At 51.3% G+C, this 27997-nt stretch overlaps 2 protein-coding genes across 3 annotated transcripts in view; one reads left to right on the top strand and one right to left on the bottom strand.

The window, feature by feature from the left end:
• The first annotated feature begins 35 nt into the window (after positions 1-35).
• On the top strand, positions 36-17329 carry XRRA1 (X-ray radiation resistance associated 1). The gene is given in 27 exon segments (XM_074816753.1): positions 36-187; positions 1235-1295; positions 1624-1823; positions 1939-1941; positions 2090-2228; positions 2577-2596; positions 3985-4111; positions 4331-4402; positions 4934-5006; positions 5695-5789; positions 7101-7173; positions 7176-7230; positions 7825-7923; positions 9023-9282; positions 9996-10036; positions 10807-10923; positions 12292-12385; positions 13030-13148; positions 13550-13810; positions 14357-14519; positions 14647-14759; positions 15254-15359; positions 16182-16282; positions 16284-16421; positions 16534-16634; positions 16756-16811; positions 17292-17329. Coding segments are annotated over 27 exon segments (2877 nt in total).
• The window catches only part of RNF169 (ring finger protein 169), a 29146-nt gene continuing 18298 nt past the window's right edge, over positions 17150-27997 (bottom strand). For both annotated transcript variants that reach the window (XM_074816575.1, XM_074816574.1), the window contains exons 2-5: positions 27139-27282; positions 26108-26220; positions 25290-25389; positions 17150-23216 (exon numbers count right to left, since the gene is read on the bottom strand). In XM_074816575.1, the coding sequence (XP_074672676.1) occupies positions 22002-23216; positions 25290-25389; positions 26108-26220; positions 27139-27213 (1503 nt within the window). In that variant the 5' untranslated portion in view covers positions 27214-27282 and the 3' untranslated portion in view covers positions 17150-22001. The remainder of the gene's footprint in view (positions 23217-25289; positions 25390-26107; positions 26221-27138; positions 27283-27997) is intronic.

Below are 27997 nucleotides of genomic sequence, written 5' to 3' on the forward strand. Positions count from 1 at the left end.
AATGTAGTCCGCCCCAGCCCGCGTTCCCCGTTGCTATGGCGACGGGGCAGCGAGGAGGAGGAGGAGGAGGAAGGCGGCGCGGGGCCCTCTCGGGGAGCGGGGATGGGCGAACGGCTGGGGCGGCCCGCGGGGTGAGGGGCGGGCAGAGCCACCTGGCCGGGCTGCCGGGGTCTGGGGCCCGGGGAGGGTGAGGGGGAGACGTGTGCGGAGCCTCTCCGGGCCGTGGAGGACCGTGAACTCTATGGTCATCGGAACGGGTGTGAGGGGGGAGAGCGGTGGGGCGTGTGTGTGGAGTGGGAGTGTCTGTGGTGTCGTGGGTGGGTGTGCGTGCGAGTGGGGTGTGGGAGTGTCCACGGGTGTCTGCGAGGGGTGTGTGTGAGGGGTGGGTGTGGGTGTACGTGAGGGGTGTGAGGGTGTTTGTGTGGGGGTACGTGGGTGTGGGTGTCTGCTAGTGTGGGGAGTGTGTGAGGGGTAGGTGTGGGTGTATTTGGGGTGTTTGAGGATGTTAGTGTGGCGATACATGGGTGTGGGTGCCTGCCACTGTGGGGAGGGTGTGTATGGGTGTACGTGGGGCATGTGAGGGTGTGTGTGTGGGGGGTACGTGGTTGTGGGTGTCTGGAAGTGTGGGGAGTGTGTGCATGGGTGTTTGTGTGGGGTGTGCATGGGTGTTGGTGTTTTGGGGTGTTAAGGACGTGGGCTGTGAGCATGCTGGGGTGTGTTCAGGAGGTATAGTGAGGAGTGCGTGTGGGTGTTGATGTGTTGGGTGTGTGTGGGGTGTATACGTGTATATGAATGGGGTGTGTGAGGGCGTTCATGGGTGGTTATGTGCGTGTGTGTGAGGAAGGTGTATGTGTGTAGTGGGGTGTGTGAGGGTGTTCACGGGTGGTTTTGGGGGTGTGTGGAGGCTGTTGGGGTGGGTGGTGTGGATTTGTAACTGTGGGTGTGTGAGTAGGGTTGCGTGTCAGGAGGACATATAGATATGCGTATGCAAAGCGTTTGTGTGTGGAGGTGTGATATAATGGGATGAGAGTGAGTCTGTATGGGAGTGGGGTGTGTGAGGGTGTTTGTGGGTAGCTGGGGCGTACGGGTGTGTGTTAGGGGGGTGTAGTTACAGGAGTACTTGCTGGATGCGTGGGTGTATGGGCTCATGTGTGGGAGGCTGTGTGAGTGGTGTGTGTGCGGGTGTTCACGTGAGGGTATATGTGTGTATACCTGTGGTGGTTGTGTGTGTCAGGGTAGGGGAACCGGTACAGGGACGTATGTCAGGAGTGAAGGTGGTGTGTGTTCCTGATGGGGTGTGTGTGTGTGAGTGGGGTATGTGTGGGGAGCCTGTGTATAGGGGTTGTACAGACACGTGGAGATTTTGGGCTCTGTGTGTGTACCGGGACATGCGGGTGTGTGCCCCAGCCGGTGTCCTGGTGTACCCCATGCTGCTGCCATCACCAGCGTCCCCGTCACACGAAGCAGCATCTCGCCCAGCCGGTGCTGGTGCCATGACAACATCGCACACAGCTGCCCTCCCACTTATATCACTGCGTGAACACACAGCGTGCGCCTGTTGCAGGGGACAGCTACCCCAAATACAGGCACCGGGCTGAACACCGTAGTCACACTGTACTGTAGGATGTCAGAGCGGTGTCCGAGTGTGGAGACACCATCAGATGGCACTGGGAGACCATCTGCTACAGCGCACGGGACAAGAGCGATGCAGCGCCTTTGAAGTTTATTTCCGAGGTTTGGGGAGCAGTGACTGGTGTGGTTTTTTTCCTGGAGTCTCCACAAATGACAAGGGAAGGAGGAATGAAGGGTAAAGCAGAAATCCCGTGAGTCGTGGTCCACACAGTCCGACTCACGCAGACTCTGGTGTCTGCGTTTTGCTATCTTGAGCTGGAAAATAACGCGCGTACTCCTGGCACCTCATTTACTTCTCCGTTTCAGGAGGTGACGCTCCTCGTGTCCTTGACAGCATTCCTTTGCCTACAGGCTGACACTTCATTTGTGGCTATGCTTGGAAAGAGTTGTTTAAGGCAAAGTAATGTTAGAGCCAGTGAAAATTTTAACCCATTTCTTTCTTTCCCACTCTCCCCAGGAATGCCGCAGTCAAGATGGCTACGACAGGACTGTATAAAATGGGTGATGGAAGCAACTATGCAACTAACTGCTTCCCTGCCAGGAACATTTTGTGCACAAGTAAGGAAGGTGACACCTCTTTCAGTGCTGCTGGTGAAGTCTCCCTGCAGAATAGTGTCGTGTCTGTAGGGGTGGGTCCACCATCCACCCTGGTAGTGAGCCAGAGAGAGGGTACATTCAGCTGTGGCTTCTTGTATCAACATCACGGCTGATAAGAGAACTTAAAACAGTGCCCAGAGAGTCTTAAAATTGTTTCAACCTCACTAAAATGAAGGGGGCAGGATGTCTAGGGCACACATTAAACGAGGGGTCCAGCAGCCATCTCCACATGCTGCAGGAGGGAAGCTTCAGGCAGGCACATGGCTAGCACTGCCTCGTTCTCCAGCAGCTATTCTGAGCTAGAGCTTCTCCTTTTTTCTTGGGCTTTGAGAGTCACATCTGTGAAGTGCTTAGAAATGGCAGAAATGTCTTCTAACATTTGAGAAGTGGTGGAGAGGTCTGCTAGGCTGGTCAGGGGTCTGGAGCACAGGACCTTCTAGGAGAGGCTGAGGGTGCTGAGCTTGTTTTTTATCTGGCCGAGTCCAAGGGGAGATTGTGGCTTACAACTACAAACTCGGTGGCAGATGGCATGACTAAGCCAAGAATTTCACCTTGGCAGGTTTAGGCTGGACGTTGGGGGGAACTTCTCCTGGGAGGAGGTGCAGCTCTGGGCCAGGTGACCCTGGGAGGTGGTGGAATCACTAGACAAATTTACAGAATCCCAGAATCATCTCGGTTGGAAAAGCCCTTGAAGCTCCTCCAGTCCAACCATGAACCTCACACTGACCGTTCCCAACTCCACCAGATCCCTCAGCGCTGGGTCAGCCCGACTCTTCAACCCCTCCAGGGATGGGGACTCCCCCCCTGCCCTGGGCAGCCCATTCCAACGCCCAACAACCCCTTCTGCAAAGAAATCCTTCCTAAGAGCCAGTCTGACCCTGCCCTGGCGCAGCTTGAGGCCATTCCCTCTTGGCCTGCCGCTGGTTCCTTGGCTCAAGAGACTCCTCCCCCCTCTTTGCACCCTCCTTTCAGGGAGTTGTAGAGGGCCAGGAGGTCTCCCCTCAGCCTCCTCTTCTCCACACTAAACCCCCCCAGTTCCCTCAGCCGCTCCCCATCACACCTGTGCTCCAGACCCTGCACCAGCTCCGTTGCCCTTCTCTGGACACGCTCGAGTCATTCAATGGCCTTTTTGGAGTGAGGGGCCCAAAACTGAACCCAGGAATCGAGGGGCGGCCTCACCAGTGCCGAGCACAGGGGTAAGATCCCTTCCCTGTCCCTGCTGGCCATGCTAGTGCTGATACAAGCCAGGATACCATTGGCCTTTGTGGCCAGCTGGGCACACTGCTGGCTCCTGTTCAGTCAGCTGTTGACTAACACCCCCAGGTCCCTCTCTGACTTGCAAAAAAAAAAAAAAAAGGTCACGACTGACTGATCCACCATTGCTTTGGCTGGGAGGTTGGATTGGCTGGGAGGTTGGATTGGAGGTCTCCACAAGACTCCTCCAGTCCATGTTTCCATGTCTGCAGCCTATGGCTCCATTAGCATCTAGGAAGTAGCATGTTTCTCCTCTTCCATGGCTCTGGCTGTGGCTTTAATGTTCCTGTCTTAAATTCATGGTCACTGAGTATTTTATACTTCAGTATTTCCCCATATAGGGGATTTTAAAATGATGGATTCCACTGTCAGGCTGAAACACCAGGCAGAACGCAGCTACTTTGAGAAGGGCCCATTTTGGAGGGTTGTGTTCTCACCTGCCGTCTTCTCTGCCCTGGTCCATCATCATGCCAGGGTCTGGGCGCTGGTGCTGGCACGCAGAGCGACCCCGAGGGCTTGGACTGGGAAGGGAACCCCTGGGAAGGGGCCACAGCAGAGGAGAAAGCCTCTGGAGTCTGCCTCCAAGGAAGAAAATAATGAAGACAATGTCCTAGATGAGCCATTTCTGGTGAGTACAGATTTCCTCTGTTATTCTTTCCCCTTCTCACAATCCAAGGCATCAGGTGCCCCCTCACCCAGGGGCAGCTGAGGTCTGGTTTTGGGGCTCAGGTCCCAGGACATGACGTACAGGATTGCTGTAGGACTAACCATTTGTGTTTCTTTCTGTTTTTTGTTTTGTTGTTTTTTTTTGTTTGTTTGTTGTTGTTTTGTTTTTTTTTTTTCCCAGATGAAGCACCACTGTTCAAAGAACCCCTCTGACCTCTGCTCTGTGAACATAAGCAGCCAAAATCTGGTCTCTGTGAGTATCAGACTCAAGAAGTATTACGGAACTGCCTTAAGAGTTGAAAACTTTACCTTCAGCTTCAGCTTGAGAATTGACTTTTATTTGGATTCACGACTAACTTGCAATGCAAAGACAAAATGAGCTGAGGTGCTGATGGGTTTTTAGCATCTTTTTAGGGTTCTGTCCTGGCCCTGTGAAGGACAGATGAGCTAAATTGTAGGGTGGCTGTGTTTGATGGGACACACGTAGGTATGAGATACTCCCAGAAACCCTGCGACACACGAAGGGGAGCAAGGTCAGCACTGAGGACACAGAGGGGGCTTTGCTTTGGGGTTCAACTAATTCAGGTCTTCTGGATGTTGCTTACTGAGGCAGCTGGGCATTAAATGCATACTCTGAGGGGTGCTTTCCAGAGTCAGAAAAACCAGTGAAGTCCTAATTATGGGAAATGCTGTGATTTAGGCATTCTGGGAAAAGGAGAGATCCAGTTGTTTCAGATCAGTTTAGGGCTGGAGTGGAATGATTTTTCTTTTGTGTATTTTTCAGGCTAAAGAAGATGACTTTGGGAAATTTGATTGTGTTGCTTTTATAAACGCTGCTGAGAACCTGCTGACACTAGGTAAGGGATTGCATTACCAAAAAATAGATGCTGCTTTTCAACCTGGGGAAGCTTACGCCTGTCTGAACAAAGGTCTAGAGCTTTACAAAGAGGTTTAAGATACACGTGCAGCACTTCTTTGCAGAATTGCTTCCTTCCTGTTACTGAGCTGAAATCCTTGTGCTAATTCCCTTTATTGAAATGATAATTGTGTGCCACTGTGGTATCCTTTTCATTATTAGGAAACAAAGCTCTTTACAAAGAAAATCCCCATTTAATATATAGAAGCATGGAATAATGAAATGACTTGTCCCAAAGGCTCAGAAGGTTAATGGTAGGGCTGGGAGGTGAATCCAAATCCAGTGTCATGGGCTCAGTTAATCTGAAGAAGAAAAAAGGAAATCTGTTTATAACTAGTAAAACATACAAGCTAAATGTGCCATCAGTGGCTTCAAGCAATAATCCAATTTGGGGTGGGAGCAAACGCATGAAAGCAAACCAGATGTCTAAGGAGTAGGCTGGTGGGGCATCGTGTATTTTATGGACAACCATCTACCTGAGCGGGCATTTTCTTTCAAACATGCCTACTGATAATACTAGTGCTCTCGTTCTTGCTGGTTTTGGTCCATTCCAGACCCAGATAAGACATGGTTTGTTCTGCTACTGCTGTTCCTCACTCACTGGAGTGTTTTCTTTTCCACCCTTGCAGAGCCGTTTCGGAAGTTTCCAGGGCTGCGGGAACTGGAACTTTCCTTGAACGGACTAAATCTGAAAATCACTGCTGGAGACTTCCTGCATTTGGAAGTAAGATGAGGGGGCTCTGAGACCTTATTCATCTCCTCCCAACTGTCACGCTGAAGCCTACACGCAGTGTTGACATACGTCCCTGCAGCGTCAGTTCTCTAAACTGCAGCTTAGTTCTCTCTTCCTGCTTCCTTGTGGCTCCAGGAAGTCCTTTCTGCTGTGTCCCTCGAGGACCTTGCTTCCTCCCGCAGAGCAATCCCTTGCAGATCCCCAGTGCTCAGCCCCTTGCCATGGGACTCCTTGTTCCCCCCTTTGCTGTAGGATCCTCTCCCTGCAGTGTGTCAGTCACCCGTGGCATCTCTCACCTCCCTGATGCTGTGTGGTCCCCGACAGATCCCTGTTCTCATCCCCACCATGCTCTACCTCCCTGCCTTCCATCCTCCTCCTCTTCAGATAGGTGTCTGCAGTTTCTCCAACTTATGGGCTGCCTTTCTAGCACAGCAAAGGGGTCAGTTTGGTTTTTTTCTTTAAAAAAGACACAAAGTAGATCCTCAGAACAAGCAACCATGCCTGGCATGATGGCTGTAGTTGTCCTCTCCCTCCAGCTTGGAGTGGGTCTCTGTTGTAAAGAGCCCAAGCTCTGGCTCAGCTGTACTGACATTATACAGGTTTGCTCCCTTTGAGGAGGTCTCCTTGCCTGGATTTCTCTGGTTTCTGATCGCTGCTGGATATAAAGTTTTGTCTTAAAAGAGTTCTTTCTTGTCTTATTCAAATAATTGTTGGTGGCTCAGCTATCAGCTCTGTACGCTCAGATCCTGGCCTCCCTCCTGCCTGCAGGCTTTGGGAGGCCTGTAAATCCATGAAATGTAAGAGATCTTCTCCCATGTTTCTCCCATACACTGTTGGTAACCCACTCCTGCTGTGCTCCCATGGATCCAAGCTTCATCCATAACCAATGTCCAGGATCTGTTTGCTGACAGCCTGGAGAAATTACCCACGGGAATTGGAAATTTATATTAAATTGATTTGGAAAACGCTTTGAGCATCTCCCAGGAAAATGTAGCCTATTGTAATGTGCTGGCAAGGCTATTCCTGTTCACGTATCCTGGAAACCCCCATCCTTGCTCCCAGCAGGGTCTGCTCCTTGCCTTTCTCCTGGCTGTTGTCCCGTGAGTCACATGTGTGAGAGGGGGACCAGCCCTGAGCACTTCTGCTGAGGTGCAGAGTCCCACAAGTCCCTGTAAGTCAGAGACACTCACAGCATCACTCTAGAGTGGGTGAAAGTCTCCTGTAAATAGTTCATATTTACCCAGGGAAAGCCGACAGAGATTCTTATTTACTCCAGGCGGTTGTTTCTTCTGTTTCCTTCAGGATCTGGATCTTTCCTACAGTAACTTGTCCCCCCAGGCCATTTGGACATTGGGAGATTTGTCCCAGCTCAAAGTCTTTTGACGGCCAACGGGCTTCAGTCCCTGCCTCTGGACCTGGCAGGCTCCTGGGAGTAAGCACACGCAGCAAGGGCTGCGTCAGTTTGGCGGGGAGCTGCCGGGATGCGCCGGGGAGGGAGCAGCGGGGAGGGCAAGGGGCAGGGTGGGCAACCTGGGATTTATCAGTCCAGGTGGCGGAGCTCTTCCTTTGCAAACTGGAAGATCAAATAACCTCATGGCCGGTGCTGGGTGGGAGGGAAGTGTTATCCCAGTTCAGCCCCAGATCACCCAGGGTTCCTGCTGTCACCAGCAGCGAGAGAGGAACCTCTGGACAACGATTCAGCAGCCGTGTCGGGTGGCTGAGCCATGTGAGTAGGATGCTGTTTATTCCAAAGTAATTAGACCCTTCACGTATAGCTCAGCCACAGCTGCCATGCCAAGGTATCCGCTGTTTGCCATTGTTGGAGAAAAGAAGCTGAGCTAGATGGTCCTTTGGACTGATTCAATTTAGCTGCTTTGAGGCAGGATATCAGTTTTCTATTAAAAGAATGAAAACAGCCCCAGTCCGGTCTCCCAGTGGATACATCTTCCCACGGTGACAGCAAATGATGCGTTTTTCACCCGTCTTTGCTTGAGCGTCTTATTAATGAGCCTCTTTGTATCTGCAGCTCTGCTCATTTAAGGTTTCCATCTCTGGAGGTCTTGTCGCTGGATGACAATCATCTGTCAGACCCGAGCATCTTTGTGAGCCTGTCTCATCTCCGCAGGTAAGGAAGCACCTGGCAGCAGACAGCTCTAGTTTTTGGGGGCTGGCAGCTGCCTCCATCAGCTGTTGCACAGTAGCAGGCTTAAAATGAAAAACAAAATCTTTGTGATTCATTTGGATATTTCCCTGTTTAGTCTCTCTAGTATTACAAATGGGACTGAACGGAAGCAAACAGCCAGCTGCACAGCACAAGCTGGCCAAACCTGGCAGGTGGCTGGTAATTCAGCTCCTGCCCTGGGTGTTTGCTGATCTCCAGGTCTGATTTGAGAAACGGTAGTGGCTCTCTCCATTTTCCCTTCTTCACCCCAGATTCAACATTATTTCAGTGCAGCAGCACTAGAAAAGGCTGCAGATCAGCTCCCTCTGTTTAATGTGGGCTTTTGTGATTCAGCTGGAGAGGAGTCACCAGGAAGGGGGGCAGCTCACATACCCCTCAGCTGGGCTGTGCTGGGTTTGGGGACAGCGTAGAGACCTTGTGGTGTTCCCCTGGTGCTTCCAGTGCTGTGAACTGGAGGTGGGAATTGGATCTGGCTTGTTGCCCTGGCTCTGCCAAGACATTCCTGGAAGAAACTGCACATTGTCCGCAGAGTTTTTGAGAGGGGAGGGGGAGTGGGCAAGGTTTAGGCACAAGACTGCAGGGCTGGAGTGTGGAGGTTTGGGTTTCTGCTCTTCCCTAAGCTCTCTCGTGACCTTGGGCAAGTGCACTGGTGATGTTATAATTCCATGAGAAGGTGGAATGTTGTCAGGGAATCCCAGTAGGACTGCAGTTCGTCAGAGCCCTGGGGTGATTTAATGAACTGCCAGGATGTCTCCTTGCCTGTTAAATTCTCATCAGGAGATGAGCTTAGAGCTAGGTGACCGAAGTCACAGGCTTCAGGGGCAACGCCGGGCTGTGCCAAGAACTGAGCCTGTGGTTGGGATTTGGAGAGGAGGGGGAACAGGGTGATGAGATGCGGGTGTCGCGGACGGCTCCGCGCTGCTGCTGGGAAGCCCAGCGAGGAGGCAGGTGGAGGGCCAGCTCCCTGCCTTGTGGGCACCAGGGTGAACAGATTGCACGGACAGCAATCGTGGAGTTTCTCATGCATTTCCTCTTCCTATAGCTTGAGGGAGCTGAATCTGGACAAGAACAGGATTTCAGCTGTCCCCTACCTGCACCAAGCAGAGACCGGGCAGTTCTTCCTCCACCTTGTGCTGGATGGCGATGGCTTCAGGGCAGAGTGGTACAAGGCCCTGAGCAGCCTCTGGCAGGAGTCTCAGGCACCGCAGCAGGAGGGCACGGAGGTGCCAGCAGAGCTGGAAGCGAAGAAAGGACAGCTTCAATATGTCGTGTTACAGAACAACAGGGATCCAGGCAGGACGAGTGAGCGGCACCTGCCTCTTCCTCCCCACACTGAAACCGTGGGGTGTTTCAGCGGGAGAGGGTTCAGTTATGTCAGGGTGAGGATCTGCAGGAGTGAAGCAGCTTGACAAAATTAAAACAGTGAGGGAGGGATCCATGGAACCATTTTAGACATCTCAGCTAACCTGTACAATCCCTCTATAATTACTGGGAACTTACTGGACATGAATCACCCTAAAGCAGGCATCTCCCAAGTGCCCCTTTTTCCTGGATTTCTTGAGGCTAGCTTGCTCCAAAGGAGGCTTATCATGCTGACTGGGAGGAAAACTGGCAAAAAAGGGGAAATAATTCAGGTTAGGAAGTGGATTACTGTGGATCCCAGACAGGCAGAGGGCAGGAAGGTTGTGTGAGTGGGTAGCCCACGCACAGCTCTGCCTTCCTGGGGGAAGGTCAGCTTCAAAATCTACCTGTGGGCAGCTCTGGCTGCCCTGAGGCCAGTAACACAGTTTCTGCTGTGTTTGAGGGATGTGAACCCCACCTGGGGCGATGGGGCTGTCAGCAAACCTGCTACAGTGGGCCTAAACCCCCCCACCTTGGGCACGTTTTGCCATCGAGCCACATCCTGCCTGATGCTGATTTACTTTTCCAGGCTAATTCCAGCCTTGCCATGGCTGGGGCTGGCCCAGTACTCAGCTTCACGTGGAAACCCTCACTTTGCTTGTGTTTCATTGCAGAGGTCGTTTTGGATTCTGGCTCTCAGGAACACCCAGCACTGGTAAGAACTGTTGCCTGATCTGTGATTTTTGGGGTGTGAGCTCCAAAACTTCCCTTTCCCAAGCCTCTCAGCTGAGTTTCAAGAAGCTGGTGGGTACAGCCAGGACGCTGGGTGCCTGCAAGGCTTGCAGTGAGTATTGTCACTCATCAGGGAGATCAGGAGCAAATTTTCCTATAACTGAGGGACCCCAAAGCTTAAACTTGTCTTACTTTCAAATAAAAGCTGGGTCCCATTTGCTCGTGCCTGTGTGCCATCCCTCCATGTGTTCTGCAGCTCAGGTGGGGACTGAAGCTTCGGAGCTGGGAGTTCATTCATTCTTAGCACTAAAATCTTTTCCCCTGCATTTATTTACGTGATGCTCTTCAGAATTGAATGTTTGAAGCCCAAGACTCTGATTTTTATTAGAACTTGAGTAAGGGGCTGAGCCTCAGAGATGCTGAGCACTTGCAGCATGTTCTAGCATAACACACATGTGCATGCACACGCACGCTCCCTGAGAGCACATCTGCTTCTTCCTGAGCCTGTGCACGTGTTTTTTGTGCTGAATTGATGGAGTTTGGTGCATTTGACATAACTCCCTGCAGGGCTCCCACAGTAATGCAGAGGCCAAAGCAATCTGCCACTCTGAAATGGGTCTGAACCAAAACCTCTTCAAATCAGAGCTGTGTTTGGGCTCAGGAGGGTGATATCCTGCCCCTGGAGGTGTCTCCTGCCCCCAGAGCCTCTGGAGCGGTGTCTCTGCTCACGCTCTTCTTCCTCCTCTCTTTAAGGTTGTTCCCAGGGAGGGAGAATCATCCGTCTTGAAGACTCTGCCAGCTTCCTCCATGCGCCGGGATGTTTGTGCTCCCTTTCCTGAACTGAAACGCCTCAGCCTGGCCTTCAACAAGGTGATTTGGGTCCTGTGGCTCCAGATAAGTGTAAAGGTTCAGCTGCTTGAGCCTGGCCTTAATTCCCTGGGAGACACCCTTGGCCTTTAGCTGCCACTGCAGAAGGGCACATCTCTCCCTGGTGTCCAGGGGAACGTGCCAGATATCCAGGATCCCTCAGGGGGGACAAGACACCTATTTAGGCAGCTGAATTGCACTCAGCTTGTCTAAACCCCTGCAAATCCAGGGATTTCATCACAGAATATATCACAGACTGCCCTCCCCCTGGACTGATCCTTTGCTGGAGCTGCCCGCTGGATGGTGATGCCTCATCGAGGACTTTGCTGGTTTAGTGCCAGGTTATACCTGTCTGCTGAGCCACGTCGGGTTCTCAGCATGCCCCAACGGACAAGTAACACGCAACAACATTCGAGCTCCTCTTCCTGGTGCTTTTGGCTCCTGCCCAGGGCTTAACTCACGCTGCTTCCCAGCCGGGTGAGCTGGCAGTGCCGTTACCACTGCTCAGCAAGGGGCATCCTCTGGGACGTGATGGTGCCTGCAAAGCGAGCTCTGCTGCCATTCCCCATGTGTCATCACCCTGGTTTAGGTCACTGCCTTGTTGGTGAGCTGGTTTTTGGCTGTCATGCCCTGGCCAGGCTGTGGTTTGGACTGCAGGGTGGAGAGGCAGGACCTTTTTTCCCGCTCAGAAGAGCCGCAGCTGCAGCCCAGGGCTCTTCTGCAGCTGTGGCTCTTCTGAGCAGGAAAAAAGTCCTGCCTCTACCTTGCAGCTCTTCTGAGCACTGGAGGCACCAGTCCTCTGGCTGCAGCGTGCTGGAGTGAGAGGGGAGCACTGCCTCTGTTGTCTATGATCGCAGAGTGTTAAGGGCAGCATCTCTGGTTAAGGGGTGCCATTTCCCTCCTCCTCCCCACTACACTGAAAGGAGGGTGCAGAGAGGGGGGATGAGTCTCTTGAGCCAAGGAACCAGCGACAGGCCAAGAGGGAATGGCCTCAAGCTGCGCCAGGGCAGGGTCAGACTGGCTCTTAGGAAGGATTTCTTTGCAGAAGGGGTTGTTGGGCGTTGGAATGGGCTGCCCAGGGCAGGGGGGGAGTCCCCATCCCTGGAGGGGTTGAAGAGTCGGGCTGACCCAGCGCTGAGGGATCTGGTGGAGTTGGGAACGGTCAGGGTGAGGTTCATGGTTGGACTGGAGGAGCTTCAAGGGCTTTTCCAACCCAGATGATTCTGGGATTCTGTGATACACGTACCTGCCCAGCGCCAGGGTCCCTGCGCATTGGAGGGATGTGCTTTGGTGGGAGGGTTGGGATGAAACGTTACAGCCTCCACCATGACTCAGTGCTTAGAGCAAAGAGTGAACTATTTTACCTTACAGATCACAGATGAGGCAGCTCTCCTACCCGTGGCTTTCTTCCCGTGCCTGAAGGAGCTGACGTTTCACAACAACCCTCTTACCACCACCCGCAGCGGTACAGTATGAGCCCGGCTCCGCGGCAGGATTCCTGCTTTGTCCCTCCTTCACAGTTCACTCTCGGGGTCAGGGACCATGTTGTCTTTCAGTGTTGGGACACTCCTGCCATGCTGGCCCTGGCCCAGGCCCTCAGGGAGGTGCTTTAATCATTGCTGCTCTCTAAAGAACAACACAGATGAGCAAACACTGCTAATGCCCTGCTGCTGCTCCCAGTCCCGTGAAAGTCCCTAACAGCCCATCCATGACTGCGGCAGTGGAGTCTCAGGCTAAATTTTGCTCCCCAAATGGTGTTTTTCCCACAAAGGGCTTGTCTGAAGCTGGTCCAGGTTTTCTCCTGAGCAGGGGGGATAAACCCCAAGCGTGCCTGTGGCCTCGACAGGCAGGACAATGCTGATGAAACATTGCAATTGTGTTCTCCCTGCACAAGCTGCATTTAAACTAGTAAATAAAACGGGTCAAGGATGCTCCCCTGGCCTCGGTGGCACGTAGCCCAGCCCAGTGTGTGTCCTTAGGGCTAAAGCATCTTCCTACAAAACCGGGTGGCTTCTACTCTGGTCCCTGAGCTGAGCCTGGGGTTAGTTGGCACAGGCCAACTGGTCGTGGGCTCTCCACTGCAGCTCTGGTGAACCTCTGCTTCTCCAGGGCAGTCACCTCTGCTGAGCCAGCTCCTCCAGCACCATCTGGGGATTAAACTTGTGTGACAGAAGAGCCTAGTCACGGAGAGGTGGCACTTCTCCATCCCTCTCAAAGCCAGTCGCAAGGTAACGATGTGCCTTGGCAGTGTGAGGGTTTTCCTACTCAGGGCAGGATTGCCCAGAAACCGACTTGCTGGGGAGTATGGGAAGAGCTCGTGGGACACATGGATCCCAACAGGGTTGAAAGGATGGAGAGAAGGCTGGGAAGGATTTGGAGGTATTTTGCTCAGGATGAGGCTGGCGAGTCCAACCACCCCCTTATTGCTGCCCCAGGCAGTGTTTGTCACAGGGCTTTTGGGTTCAGTCCTGCTCATCGGCCTTAGTGGAGGAATCCTGTGGGACTGAAGATGCTGCCAGGGTGTCCCTGACACTCCCTGTCCCTCAAGGACCAGCCCCCCCACCCGTCAAACCTGACCCCACACCGACACTCATGGCAGCATGCACGGCCATTTGTTGTGTCCCCCCAGGTCACGTCGCATCTCCCCAAAGTCACGAAGCGGCTGCTGATGCTGGAAGCACCTGCCAAGACCTTTCTGTGGAAACCTCTCCCAGCTGTGGTAGAGGCTGTGAGAGATGCTGCATCTCCGAGCCTGGTCCAGCCGCTGCCCCCCGTCAGCTCTGTGACCGCAGCTGGCAGCCGGCAGACAGCACTGGGGGAAGGGGAAGGTGATTCCAGGCCTCCTCCTGGCTCAGCCAAGGAGGACATCGCATCCTTCTTCATGACACAGGTGAGGCTGGGCTGTAAGTGTTCAGGACTCCACAGCTTGTCCAGAAATGGTCCATAGATGGATCTTCATTTCCTAACTGAACGAACCGTGTGCATGCGCTGGGGGTACCAGGGGTTATAACCCCCCTTTGACTGCAAGGGATTTAAGGAAAGAAGCATAAATGCAACGTTGTGACCAAGAACAGGAATAGGTGGCCTATTTTGCAGGGTGGCACGGGGCTGTGCTGGCTTGGTGGGGAGCCCCAACCACAGGAGCTCATCAGTCCAGCATTGCCCCTTGCAGAATCTGCTGGAAAACTCCCTCCTAGAGCTCACCAGGGCAGCTTTTGGACTTTGAAAATCTTGGGATTATCAGGGAAAGAAAAGTCTGCACTGGGATGGGGATGGCCCCTCTCTCCTTTTGTGCTCAGCGGGATGAGATGGTGGCTGTGTGGCTCAGTGCCACTGGGAGAGACCTCTGGCCACAGCAGGACAGGCTCTGGCTGCCTCCATCAGCTGTAGTGGTAAGAAAGGGCTGCTGTGAATTCCTTTATTTTGCTGCTCTGAGGTGGAGGATGTGTTCAGACCCTTGCTGAGATCCGTGGCAGAGGACAGGCTGGAGAAGAGTGAACAGAGTGGGGAAGGAAGCTCCCAGGTGGTCCCAGAGCGATACAGAGGCTACGAGGAGCTGCTTGGTGGAGACATGGATCCAGATTTTATCGAGCCAGTTGGTGAGGGAAGATAGCAGAGGGCTCCTGCTTAGAAAAGCCTTGGTGGGTTGGTGAGCAGCATGGTCCACTCTGACCAAGAAAAAAGCAGCGAAGGTTTTGGTTGTCCTATTTTCCTTCCGGGTCACAGGGATACAGAACAACGTGCAGGCGCTGCACAACATCCTGAAACACCCCCTGGTTTATCGGTACGCCAAGCCACGACTGGACAGTGTGCAGAAGCCCTACGTGCCTCGGAAAAAGGTAAAGAGCCAAAGCTCCGAGGGGAGACCATCTGTATTTGGATCAACCCACATGTTTGAATGGATGCCGAGAGCCCGAGCGTGGCCTTGGCCACAGTTCTCTGCTCAGCGGCCCAGAGCCGTGCTAGCCCCTGGGGAACAGCCTGTCACCAACCGCTCGGAGAAAGCCAGCCCTGTCCTGAGGGAGGTGGAGGAAATGGCCTCTGAGCTGGCTCTGCGGGGTGAGCTGTAGTAGAATTCCAGTCCCTGAATCCACTGTGCTGCTCCGGGGTTGCGGAAAGCTGATCCAATGTTGCTCAATAATCTTAAATTGGTGTCTAAACTGGACCAGCTTGGTCCAACAAGAAAAGCAAACAAAAAAAAAGACTGTCTCGCCTACCTCATGCAGAAGCACAGGGCCATGTTAATTTGGGAGAAGAGGCAGGAAAAGGTGGTGGATTATCAGCCTGGGGGGTGGAGGGGAGGCACACTGCAGCCTCCCGGTCTTCCTTGCAGCGTGGGAGGATGCCTGGCCCTCCCACCCACAAGACAAGAGCAGAGGTCCTGGAGGGAATCCTGATGACCATGAGAAACACCTCGACCATCACTGAGGTCCCCCTGGGTACGTGCCTGCGTTCCCGGTCTCTCCTGTTGACGGCACCGCAGTGGCAGGATCTGAACATAAACGTGTCCTTGAGCTGGTGGGGCCCCAGGGTGTGGCTGAGGGGTGGGAACGAGGGTCCCCGTGTCCCCACGGAGAGGACAAGGCCTTCACCTGCTGAACCCCCTCAGCCCCCCACAAGACCGGACCCTGATGCTCTGGCTACAGGTTAGCAGAGGGGAAAATGCAACACAGACACTGCGGGGGTCACCTGGATCCACAGCTGGATTAATCATCCCCCCCCCCCCCCCCCCCCCCAAGCCAGCTGTTGGGGAAATGGCCTCAGAGTGAAAGTGGTTTTGCCCCTGAGATGAAGCAGGACTTGGGTCTCCCAGCACGGGCCATATTTGATCTCCATCCCAGCCCTGAGGGTGGCACAACCCTGAACTGCGAGTGCGAGCAGGACCTGGCTCCTCCCCTGTGCTGTCTCTTTTCCCTGCGCTGACTGGGGAAGAGGGGAGGAAAGAGAGGCAAGAAATTAAGGCACTTTTTTGCAGGCTACAGTAAGAGCCACTGCCCAGGCTCGAATGTGGCACCTCTCTCTTCGCTCTTGAGTTGCTCAAGGCCACCTGTGCCTTTGCTTTTGGGGCTCCTGTGTGGGGTCCAGGATAGAGCTGGATCCCAGCAGCCACCTTTGTGTCCCTGCCACGGTGACATGCCCCATGCTGCGGGGGACGGGAGAGAGCTGGGGCTGCTGGTGGGCAGAGGGATGGGAGGGAAGATCAAATATTGCAGCCAAGGAGCTGTCTCGTCGCTCTTCTCCCCCCCTTTGGCCTTTTCCAGCATCTGTTTTGCAAAAGAGGAAATCCAGCCCCAGGACATACTGGGAGGCGCAGAGGCTGATGGAGGAATTCCAGGAGGTGTTTGAGATCCTTCCGGAAACCCGTAACCATGGGCGAGGAGGTGGCCAAGCCCTCATTTGGGGCTCAGGTGGTGGAAGCCCTTCTCAAAGAGGCGACATCTGAGCAGGGGAGCCCCCAACAACAGCTGCCGGTGAAGAAAGTGGCCAAGAAGGTGCCCAAAGTTTGGTCTGCAGTATAGCCAGGGGGTGAATAAAGCATCCCACACCTTGGTCCTCTTGGATAAAACATACGTTGTTTTGTAACTTGTTTGGAGCCCTTTTTCCCCTTCAGAGGTTGGAAAATCCAGTGCGGTGACAAGATTCAGCTCAGGCTTTCAGGCAGCGACTTCCAGCTTGAAAGCACCGACGCAGCCACAACGCTGCAATGACAGCACGTGAAATCCGTGTCTGCTCGCCGTTGTGCTCTGCGGTTCCTGGAAAATAAGGTGTGTGCTCCCCCATCCCTGTGCAAAAACTGACTTTTAAAAACTATTGCGCTGCTTCCGCTTGTGGCAGCTCTGAGCACGGAGCCCCGTCCTGCCGCAGGGACGTGCCCGACCAGCTGGACCCAAGTGGGCTCAGTTATTTAAACTCAGTTATATATATATAAAAATAATAGTTATTAAAAACCCCAATTCATTCCCCAGTCTGGCACCCCTAAAAACAGCTGCGTCGGTGCTGGAAGGGGTTGGAACAGGGATTTGGGGTTTTTTGGGACACTCATTTCCCCCTGGCTGCTTACCTACATGAAAAATGTCATTATACTCACCTTCACCTTTTTTTTTTTTTCCCCCTATAAAACATTAATCAACAACCTCATTCAGCCAGGGGCCACTGTAACCCATTTGGGATAGGCAGCAGTAGGATCCTGCTTGTTTCCAAGCACAGCAACTTCAGCAGAAACAGGTAGTTCACTGTCAGAACCTGGTTTTATTCTGTTTTAACCTCGGCCTTTGTCCTGCAGTTAAAAGTCCTCGTTGCTGTTAAAATGTACACGTTATTTGTACACAGTTGGCATTTTTCTGGTTTGTGACAAATTTTTTCACAAGCAGGATTTACTCTGTTCCAAATAACAGAAGCCACAACATGACAGACGCCTGCATGTCATTTTACCCACACATTTTACACATGCAAGTCAACAGTCCTTCAGTAACTTCCATCGCTTTTTAAAACATTCAGATGAAGCCACGCTGGTTCAGCTGAGACCCAAAATGACCGTAGTCCTTTACCGCCCCGGTGCTCCGCTGGCGAGCTGAGGAGAACACGAAAACACAACGATTTAAAGCATTATTGGGGAAAAAAAAAAGTGTAGCAACATCTAGATTTGTTTTAAACAGTTTGACAGTAAACACCAAGGAAACCAGGCATACAAAACCCCCCTCTGTAACCAGCGGAAGGTTTTCCTGTTTGCATAGTGAAGAGCTAATTCTAGAGCTGCTGCTTCGCAGTGTTTTACAGACACGGGGAAGAGAAAGGTTTGTGTCTGACGCATGCGACGCGTGGGGGGCATCGCAGCTTCCGCGCTGTAGGTCAAACCGGCGTCACGTCCCAGTTCCACCCAGTTGCCATCCACGGGGACGTCCCACAGGTCTCCGTCGCGGTGCCACGCGAGACCGTCGCATCCAACAAGTCGTTGTTGTCAAACACTTCCCCCCGCCCTGCGCACGGGACAAGCTCCTTGTCAACCTTTGGCTGGACAACTGGGAGATGATGGTGCGGGGCTGTTGGCGGGTCGAGGCGGAGCCCTGGGGTCTGTCCTCAGAGCGTTGCTAAAGGCTTGTTTTTAAAATCAGTGATAGTCTTTAAGGCTTCAACCTCCCCCTTTGCTTTCGTTGAGAAAATACAAAGAAGCGCTTGTTCAAGCGACACTTCATGACTACTGTGCACTGCATGTACAATAGCATTTGAAGAAAAATACTGACAATATAGAACAACATTATACAATCATCTGGCACGATCCCTTCTTTTGGCACTTTTCCTTCATTTATCTGATCTCACTGACTCCCAAACACGGACCTTTCCGTACGGCTTTTCCCGGGCAGAGAGCTCCGGAGGGTCAGAACGCAACTTTCCGGAGTCGGTGGCATCTTTGGCAGACACGGTCCTTCTGTCATCAAACCAACCCCAGCCCCTCCAGCGCTACCGACAGTGCAATCTCTTGACCTGTTTTTTTGTTTTCTTACAAGAGAAGACAGCTTCACATTTTGGGAGGATGCTCGCACGCCCGCACTGTCCCGCAGCCGGCAAGGACTGCCTTCATCCTGGGGAGAAGGTGGCTGCAGAAAAGAGGAGGGTTAAAAATGACTTTCATGTAAGTGTAAATAAATACTTGGTTTTATCTTAGTGCCTCTGCAGATCTTGTGCTGCATCCACCGTTCAGCAAGAGGTATTTTACTTCTCAGCTGGCATTACTTGTGGCAAAGGTAGCGTCATACCTGACCTTTAAAGGGTAGAGGCTGGGAATTCCTGCTCTTTTAAGTGTAATTATATACAATTATTTCTTTTTGTGCAAGCTTACACAAACTTACAGAGTGTTAAATTAATAAAACATTCATCCTAGCTTCACGTCGCCTCAAGTCTCGAACCCGACACCGCCTCGGGTGGATTTCAGCCGAGGGCGGTTGCGCTCTCGCTAGCTCAGGAAGAAGGTGAGAGGCTCTAAGCAAAGCCGGCTGGAAAACGGCCCACGTTCTCCTCAGTCCTTGAGCATCTAAACAGCAAAACGAATGTAGAAACACAGCCAGCAGCTTCATCGGACTAAAAACCTGTGGGTGCTCAACCTCGTGAGGAATGATCGATCCCGACCTGATGCTTTAGCGAAAGCTGCTGCGAGCGCAACCCTTCCACGACACGATTGCGACGCCACGTCCAAGGGTCTCCTTCCACGCAGATGCAACGGCCCGGGCGTCTCTTTTGGGGGGAGCCGGCTGCCCGGTGAAGGCGAGGTTTGGGAAGCCGGGGGTGCGAGGGGTCCCCTTAAGCTTTTTTTTTTTCTGGCTGGGGATAAGCTCCAGCTCAGGCGTTGCCTCCCACGCTTCCACCCAGCTCAGATTTAGAGAGCGGAAATTAACACACAAAAAACTAAATATTTATGTAATCTTTTAAAAAGAAGATATTTAAGACACTGGCCTGGTGCGTTGGACTGCGAAATCTATTTTAAGAGGGGAAAGAAAGGATACATTCAGCATGTAAATGTAGTTTTTTGTGGTGTCGGCTTGCTCAGAGAGCACCTGGCAGCCCAAGCCTGGATGAAACCCGCACGAGCGTCGCGATAAAGAAGGAAACTGTTTAGGGAAGTCTGATTCGGGCTCAAGGGATTAACCACGGGCAAGAGGCAGGGAGAAGAGGGCCTGTAAAATAATTTAAAAATATTTTAAAACTAATCGTAAAAAAAAAAAATGTCAAATGCACTTGAAAAGTGCACGCTTTAGCTCAAAATATTGGGAAAGAATGGCATGAATAATGAGAAAAAGCTGTGGGTTTCCCTCCTGAGCTTATTTCACTGCAAAGGGCAGATCTAGGCCACCGCTCCTTCCCTCTGCGCTGCTCTTCTAGGTCCGGTCAAGGCTCTAATTACTGAATTTCCTTCCAGTTCACAGCTGGGTACAGGAGCAGGATTCAGTTTGGGTCAAAAGCGCCTGCTTCAATCAGCACCTAACGAGGCTGTGGCACGTGAGAGGGCACGGAAAGCCGTCGCCCATGAGCCGCAGCAGGCAGGCAGAGCAGGCCAGGTCTAGCCAGCCCTAGGTACGACTTTAAACATCCAGTAGTTTGTGTGTTAAGGAGATACAGAGATAGATAGATATATATTATGGAATCATTGCTATAAGATTTCTCAAAACGAAAGTGTCAATCTGTTGAAATATAGTATTTAAAATATATAAATTTTATCCATTAAAATATAAGATTTCTTTTTTTTTTAAAAAAAAAATCCAGTTCAATTAGGAAAAAAAGCGCCAGGGTCCTTTGCAGTTACGCAAGTATGCCGGGAGAGAAAAAGAAAACCAGTTCCGTTTTTTTTTTTTTTTTTTAACCATTTAAGATGGAGGGAGAAATTCAACCGTTTTTTTAGATAGAGGAAATTGGGCAACGACTGTTCTCTTAGATCAGCTCCATCTGTTTGAGTGCAGTGGCCTTCCTCCCTTCCCGCTGCGGGTCACGGCAGGTTTGCCCCAGCACTGCGCTTCGGTTACAGCCTGAAAATACCACTCGTCATCTGGCACCCGGGTCAGCAAGATCCTTAACGCCGCAGCCTCCGCCCCGGACAAAAGTCCCTGCGGGCACCGAGGGTCCCCGGTGAATACTCTGCAAGGCAGCTTTCAAGTATCAAGTTGAGCCGATGGTTTTTGAGCCTGATTATTGGAAATAATCAAGGAAATTAGTGCGCTCTTAATGGCTGATGGGGGAGAGAGTTAGAAACACGAAGAGCCCCAAGGGTGGGCTGCCACTGAAGGCCACACCTGTGCAGACAACATGGCAAAGCCCAGGCTCTGAGCTAGCTCTGGTCCAGGCTGCCGTGCCCGACTTCATGCTTTTAAGCGGAAATTTTAGTGCGTCGCTCACCTGAGCTTGCTTAGTGGTTTGAACCTGAAGACAGCTAGCTCAGAGCAGGGGCAGGGCAGGCCGGCATCGCCCCGAGTGCCCACATCCCCGGCCGGGAGGGCCGGGCTCCTGTCCCAGCTCTCCTGCCAACCCACGGGGTGCCCGGGAGAGGACGGCGATGTGTCAGGTACCTCGGGATGCCTCCTCGGGCCACTCTGGGATGTGTAAGGACAGGTCCTAGGTGTGCTGAGAGATCTCTTAACTGAGCAGGGTACATGTCAGCAGGAAGAACGTCCTTCCTGAAATCTCCCGGCCAGCGTTTCCCTTTCTAGATTTCAACGTTCATGGGAAGGGCATGAAGCCCTCTTGCCTCAGAAGAGGCAGGGACTAGGAGAAAAGCTGCATTTGCTCCCTGCGACACAGCACCCAGCTGCTCCCCCCAAGCTCTCTGCTCTGTCACTAACATGACTATACAAGTTCCTACAAGGCTTTTCAGTAAAACCCTTATTTTATGTCTTTCTTCACTGCATTTGCCTTTCTGCTTCATGAAAGTAACCTATGATCCGCACTGCCGGGGCAGACAGTGAGATACATTCATCTGTAAATACTACGGGTGGATCTATTTGGTACTTCCTAGCAGAAATACGGACCAGGCTCCCTCCCCAACAGCCCTCAAGTCAGGTCATTCGAACACGCTGACATCAGTAACAGTCTGCCCACCACAGCCCGCTGCAGCTTAAGGGAGAAAACGGGGCATGTGAAGAGGAAAAGACTGTTTCTAGGACAGAAAACGCCTCCTTTCCTCTCTGTGAGTAGAGCTCTGATTTCTCCTGGCATACTGAAGCGACAAGGCAAGGAACGGACGGGGTTCTTATCTTGTACCCCACGTGCTGCTCACACAACCCTCCTAGCTGGGGACCCCAAATGTCACCGACTGCATGCAGAGGTGTTGCAGTGTATTCACAGGGACCATGGGCACTGCTTTCAGACCAATGGACCAGAAAGGCTGGAGGATTTTTTTCTCATTCTCTCTCTTTTTTTTTTTTTTTTTTGTTAATCTGAAAGGACTCTGGCTTCTCTCTGAACTGGACCTACAAATGTCTTACCACCAAAACGAAAAAACAATTGCTGTGGGTGGAAATATGACAAAAAATAGTTTTCCTATAAGATAATCTGATAAACCTCATTGTCCTCTAGAAAGGCAACATCGTCCACTAGTGCTACTTAGCACCCAGAGTGCTCTTCGACCGCAGCAGATACCGATCGACTCTGACTTTCCGCCTATCCACTGTCCTATTCTCGCTGTCGAAAATCCGCTGCAGATGCAGGGCCAACCTCCTGTCCTCCTCCTCTTGCTGGAGCTTCTGCTCCATCTCCCGTACCAAGCGATCCTCCGGAGGCAAGCCCACCTCCCCCGCCGCGTGCCTCAGTCTTTTGACGGAGCCGTTGTGCTCCAAGTGCTTTGTTTTGCAGCGTCTCTTCCGGCCCCGTCTCAGCGACGGGGGCTGTTCCCCGATGATGTTCTCAACGGAATTGCAGGTGCTGTTCTGCACGTTGATCAATTCGCTGTTGTTCAGGTATTTCAGCTGCTTTTTTCCTGATGTCTTGACGGGGACTCCTAGGGTGCTGTTGTCAGGCAGCGATGCGCTGACGCCCATGAGTCTTCTGCTCAGCATTTTCGGGCCGAGACTAAGACAGGATTTGTCCATGAACGTGTTCACTTTTAGGTCAGGGACTTCGGACACTCGTGTGTTTAGGGAGGCGACGTTTGATCTTGCATCTGGTTCGGCAGCGCTGTCGTCTGTTGTTAAGGCTTGTGAATCCCTGCTCTTCTCACTCCCTCTTCCCAGCTTTGTTTCACTGATGGAAGGAAAAAAATCCAGCTCGGGGCGAGGGTCTCCTGTTGTGTCAGGTGGAAGATGATCATCCTGCACTTGTGGCTGCTGCTCTTTAGGGCAAGCGCTGGAGTTGGTGATGTCAGGAACTATTACGTCTTCCCCGGGCTCTGCAGCCAAGGACGTAAGGGTCGCTTTAGAGAGAGTCTTTTTGATCTGGCGCTCCTGAAATATCTGCTCCCATTTTTTCAGTATTCTAGGACTGGCTTCGTAGGTGGTTGGCTTCTGCAGGCTCCGGTTCAGGTTTCTCGGCGTGGACTTGATGATGAGAGGGCTCAAGACTCTGCCGTCAGGAAGCCTCTTCGGAGGAGTACACGGGGAGCAGACGATAGGCTTGAAGTGGTTGAGCTCTTCTGAGATGCTGTCATTGCTCTCGGGGCTGATGGATCGCTCTGGCTTGTGCAGGGCCGAGAGGGACGAAACGGGGTTGAGAACCAGGCGCTTCTCTGCCGTCAGGTCTGGGGCGGAGAGGCAGCGGTTGTTTTGGGTGGATGACAAAACTCCAACCAGCGGCGTTGACGTGCTGGTGACGGGTGGCACCTGCAAGGCAAGGCACCACAGCTCAAAAAGTTTGTCAGTGAGAAGAATACGGGCAAGCACGCGAGAGGAGAAGAGGAGAACATGAGGCTACCACGCTCAGGTCCTGCAGCAGACCAGCTGGAGGGCTCCCTAGAACAGCCATGGCAGCCTCTGCTGCTCACGGCACCTTTCATGGCCGATATATAATGTAAGCAGAGGACACCGGAGTTTTATTTCAGATTTATTTCAGTGTAAGAGCTGTTCTTGCCACAAATGGCAACCACTCCAATGGCAAAACACCAATGGCAAAACACTTGAAGCAAGGCAAGACAAGAAACCAAGAAGCACTGCACCGCCCTGGCTGCAGGAAGCCACGCTCTTCAAGGGAAATAAATGATCTTCAAAGGATTTTTAGCTCCCTACCAAGCTGTAGGAAAGAAAGAATAAATACTTGGCCCAGGTTTAACCCACTGTGCTGCAAAACATCATGAGAAAAGGTGTGTATGTGCCTGAGGTGGAACAACCTCGGTGAGCGGTCCCAGAGCACACTGTGGCCACTGCTGGAGATGGCCTCTCGCAGAGCGAACGAGCCAGTTTCTTGTCATCTCCAAGACCATCCCCTAACGCTGCTGCATTTGGAACGCAACAGAATCCAGCCACAAATAAATCCGAAATAAAAGCTGCACATACACAACTGCAAATGGTATTATTCTTAGCTCTAAGATTAAATTATTTTATCCAGCAGTTAGTTTGAGACAGTGATAGCCTTTCCTTGCTTAGCCCAAAAGAGAGTTGTTTCTACTAGTTTATTTTGAGGTCAAAATGAGTTTGTGGAACACCCTTGCAGTGCAACTCTCAATTGGTCAGGTCCATAAGCCATAGACTTAAAAAAAAAAAAGTCCTGGGAAGGAAAGTCAGTCACAGACCCTTGCTCTGAGCTCAGCCCAGCTCCTGTCAGCCTAGGTGGGAACTGGACCATGGGCCACGCTCATGACCTCAGAGATGGTGATCACCAGGGTCAACTTAGTGTGCCCAGGGGGGATTTTACCATTTTCCAAGCAATATGCACCAACTAAACTGTCCTTCCAAAGGACTGCAGAGGCTTTTATTCCTTATGGGATCTCTGGAACTGAACCCTCTCCTTTCCATCTGGGATGAAACTGAGCCCAAGAAGGAGGGGTGTCAGCACGAGGCAGTGGAACATCCTAGCAAGCGGCCCCAGCGGAGCAGCGTTGGAGCTGTTTTCTGCACTGAGAACTCACAGCTCTCATGATTTCAGCTGCTGTTCCAGCCACCAGGATCCCCCAGGCCAGAGAGGCGCATCGGAAAGGAGGCAGAGTATGGCCCCAGAGACAGAAATCAGTCCAGGAGCGAGTGGGCAAAGCTGCTTCTGCTGGCAGGGTCAGACAGAGGGGTCAGCAGTGCTGCCAGGCTGTTGCAAAGGTCAACTCCAGGGAGTGGGAGGTTCCCAGCTGGAAGAGCCTGAAAACCCCCCCCGGCTCAGATTTTCAGCGGTGCTTCGTGGTCACCGCTCATCCTGAAGCACTGCGGTGTGCTGAAAAGCCAGGCCTGCTGCACGGATACAGTTAATTCATTTGGGCTGCTGGATGTGAAGGGAAGGAAAAGCGGGCCAGCTCTTCCCGTATCGTGGAAGTGCAAAAGGAAGTGTCCTAACAGCAGGAGAGCAATGAGTTTTGCTCTTTAAACAGCTCTGGAAAGAACAGGAGAGAAAAAGGGAGGAAGAGAGGATTTTCTTTCTAAACTTCTAAAAGATTTTTCTTTAATCAGCTGGGGATTTAGCCTCGAAAAGAAAATTAATTACAAAACAAAGGCATGGTAAGTACCCTTCCAACTCCCAATTATCCTCCAACGCTAACAAACAACTCTGCAAGCTGTCTACTTTTCTGCTTGGTAATTTCTAACCTAGCAGGTTTTTATTGTGAGCTGCAAGGAAGTGATTGGCCCCATGGCGATAACACAGCAGCAGCAGCACCACAAACACAGGGTTTTATATCTCCAGATTACCGGTGCTGTGTAACCTCAGATAAGAATATTCACACACAGAAACCCGACGTTTCTGGACGCAGCCGGTACCTTTGTTTTGTTGGCTGGGGCTGATCTCTGCCTGCTCTTTGATCTCTCCTGAATGGTGTCGTTGCAGCTCCGGCTCCTTTCCACCTTGGCGGTTAAGTTCCTGAAAAGCAGATGGGTGAAACGAGGAGATTGTTCATGACCTTACGAACAACCGGCCCAGCAGCCCTGGCAGCAGTTACCCGTGGGGGAGGCAGCAGCCTTGGCAGCACCCGGCTGGAAGAGATGCCTCCTACGCCCTCGGGGTAAAGGGATCCAGGAATCTTGGATCTGCCGCAGAATCCTGGTCTGCGTTCAAGGGCTAAACACACTGACACCTCCACCTACGGCTTATAATTAATTGAGGTCAGAGCTAATGACGACGCTAAGTAAACCTCTGTGCTTCTCATGTGAAGACACACTTAAGTTACTCAGCTGCTTCCACTGCATCGTGCAAGAGCTTTCACTGATAAGCTGTTTGGGGCTGATGTTATCTCTTAAGTCTCTGTGCTGGAGAAGGATCCAGAACTCTTAAGTTCATCTCACAGAATTCCGTACTTTAATGATTTCTGTCATTTAAATCCACAGCAATGACTTTTCTGCTTCATGGGATCAACACTAACTTTGTTAACCCCCAGGTAGGAGGTAATCAGCCAGACACTATATTCTACCAATTCATCTGTTCTAAAATTCCAGAAAAATTATTACTTCTTTTGGATTGGAACAACCATTTAAATTAAATTTAAAGCATCTCAGGCAGGTTTAGAACAATAGTCAAAAGAACATGAGATTTACATCTCTAATGAACGTTAATCAGCTTGAATCAAGCCTCAGCATCTTACCCTGAAAGGAAAGCAAAGGAGTAGGCACTGGTCTTGGAAACAAAAGCTGACCGATGTGTTTGCTTGCCCTGGAACGGTTCTTCATTCTCTGAGTCCGAGAGACGCTCAGGAAACTGAAGTCAATCAAGGAAGAGTTAGCTGACACGTACAACAAAAAGAATCACTTGGAAAATAAATCTCTTTCTTGCAAAGATATGAAAGTTTCCAAAAGCCCCCGTCCTGATTACACCTAGAGGACATAAACCGAGACTGGAACCTGCTGGCAGGTAGACGTGCTCCTGCGGCGCTCTCCACTGGGGCTGTGACAGCTCAGAGGCTGGCCCCAAAAGCATAAATAATGCAAAAATAAACACACAGCTCCTCTGTAGAGCTGACAGTCATAGAAGAAAGTTAATTTATTGATCAAGGAAACATGAGAAAATCCTACAAGAAAGGTATTACGGGACGTTATTCAGTACCCATATATCAGCCCAGCAGTCTTTAAAACTTAAGAGCATTTCCTGCGGAGTCTCACAACTGAAATGAGAAATAGGCAAAGCTCAGCATGAAGAATCTGTTGGACTACAGCTCCACTGTAGAAGATTCATGAAGAAATGTTCATGGAAATGCTCATATGCCTGAAGACCAAGGATACGCAAAGCAGAGCAGAAGCCTCTACTGATTTAACTGATACTTTTGGAAGGGCTGCACCTCCACTCATGAGTAAAGCGGGTAAAAGGGGGGAAAACCTCTAGAAGAACATCTGTTAGTCGTAACAAATCTGAGAAGACAGTTCTTATTAACATGGATCTTTATAATCTGTTAGCTCATGGCTTTTCAAGGGCTACAACAAAGTCAATCAAGGAATCCTGGAAAGCTCCCTGTGTCAAAGGATGAAAGCTCCCAGCTTCAACGGGCAGGAACAGGAGACGCTCAGCTAGTCAAGGTCTTAAAAGAACTAGTTCTTGTTCCAGGACTGAGTCTTAGCAGCATTTCACCTACCAGTCAGCGTCTATGATGTGGCTAGGAAAGAGAAGCACAAGCTTACTTACACACTCCTGGTTCGCTTTAAGTGCTAAAGATTCATCTTTTTTCTGTTCTTCCATTTTCCTTTTTCCTACATCCATGTCATCTAGAATGAACTTGTGAATCAGATCCTCGGGAGCTTTTTCTTCTTGCAGTTTTTCTTCTCTCAGCTGGAAATAATGACAAAAGAGACAGTGTATTTAAAATGGTTTAAATCCTACACCTGGTTGCCGACAAGTGTTTTTCTAAGAGTCTGGCCACATAATTTAATTTTGTGTCTTCATTTCCCTACTCTAGAGTAGAGCCTCTCTCTCGCAATAACGTGAAGATCACTTTGTTTCTACGGTGCTTTCACGTTCATGCACTGTACACAAATATCATGGATATTATTTTCTTTGCAGAACAGCAAAGGCACTGTTAGGTCCAGGGTTTGACAAAGACTTCTCTGCCACACTATTTTCTAAGATAGAGAGACAAAAGCTTTTGTCTACTTGTAGATAATCACACTACAAATAAAAATGTGCACAACGGTAGTTTCATGCAAGCCATAACTTTTCAATTTTAGTCTTCAAACGGCCTGCGACACAATACACACCGTTTGGCAGACATATGGACAGCATCACCTAAATTAAAATGGGTTAGATACAGCAATTCCCGCGTTGGATGAAAAATTCCCACGCTGGATGAAATCCCATTGTTTCATTGATGCGTTGGGATGGAGAAGACGCAGAGAGATTAGCTAATGCTCCGATGGCCAAGCGGAGGCCCAAAGCTTGAGTTCAGTTTATCAGCTGAAGTGAAAATGCAGATGAGAAGTGCAAGTAAATGCCAGGATCCAGGACACAAGGTACACGGACCCAGGGGATCCTGCCTGCTGCACATCAA

The sequence above is a fragment of the Strix aluco genome, chromosome 2 (genome assembly GCF_031877795.1).
Source record: "Strix aluco isolate bStrAlu1 chromosome 2, bStrAlu1.hap1, whole genome shotgun sequence".
NCBI lineage: Eukaryota > Metazoa > Chordata > Aves > Strigiformes > Strigidae > Strix > Strix aluco.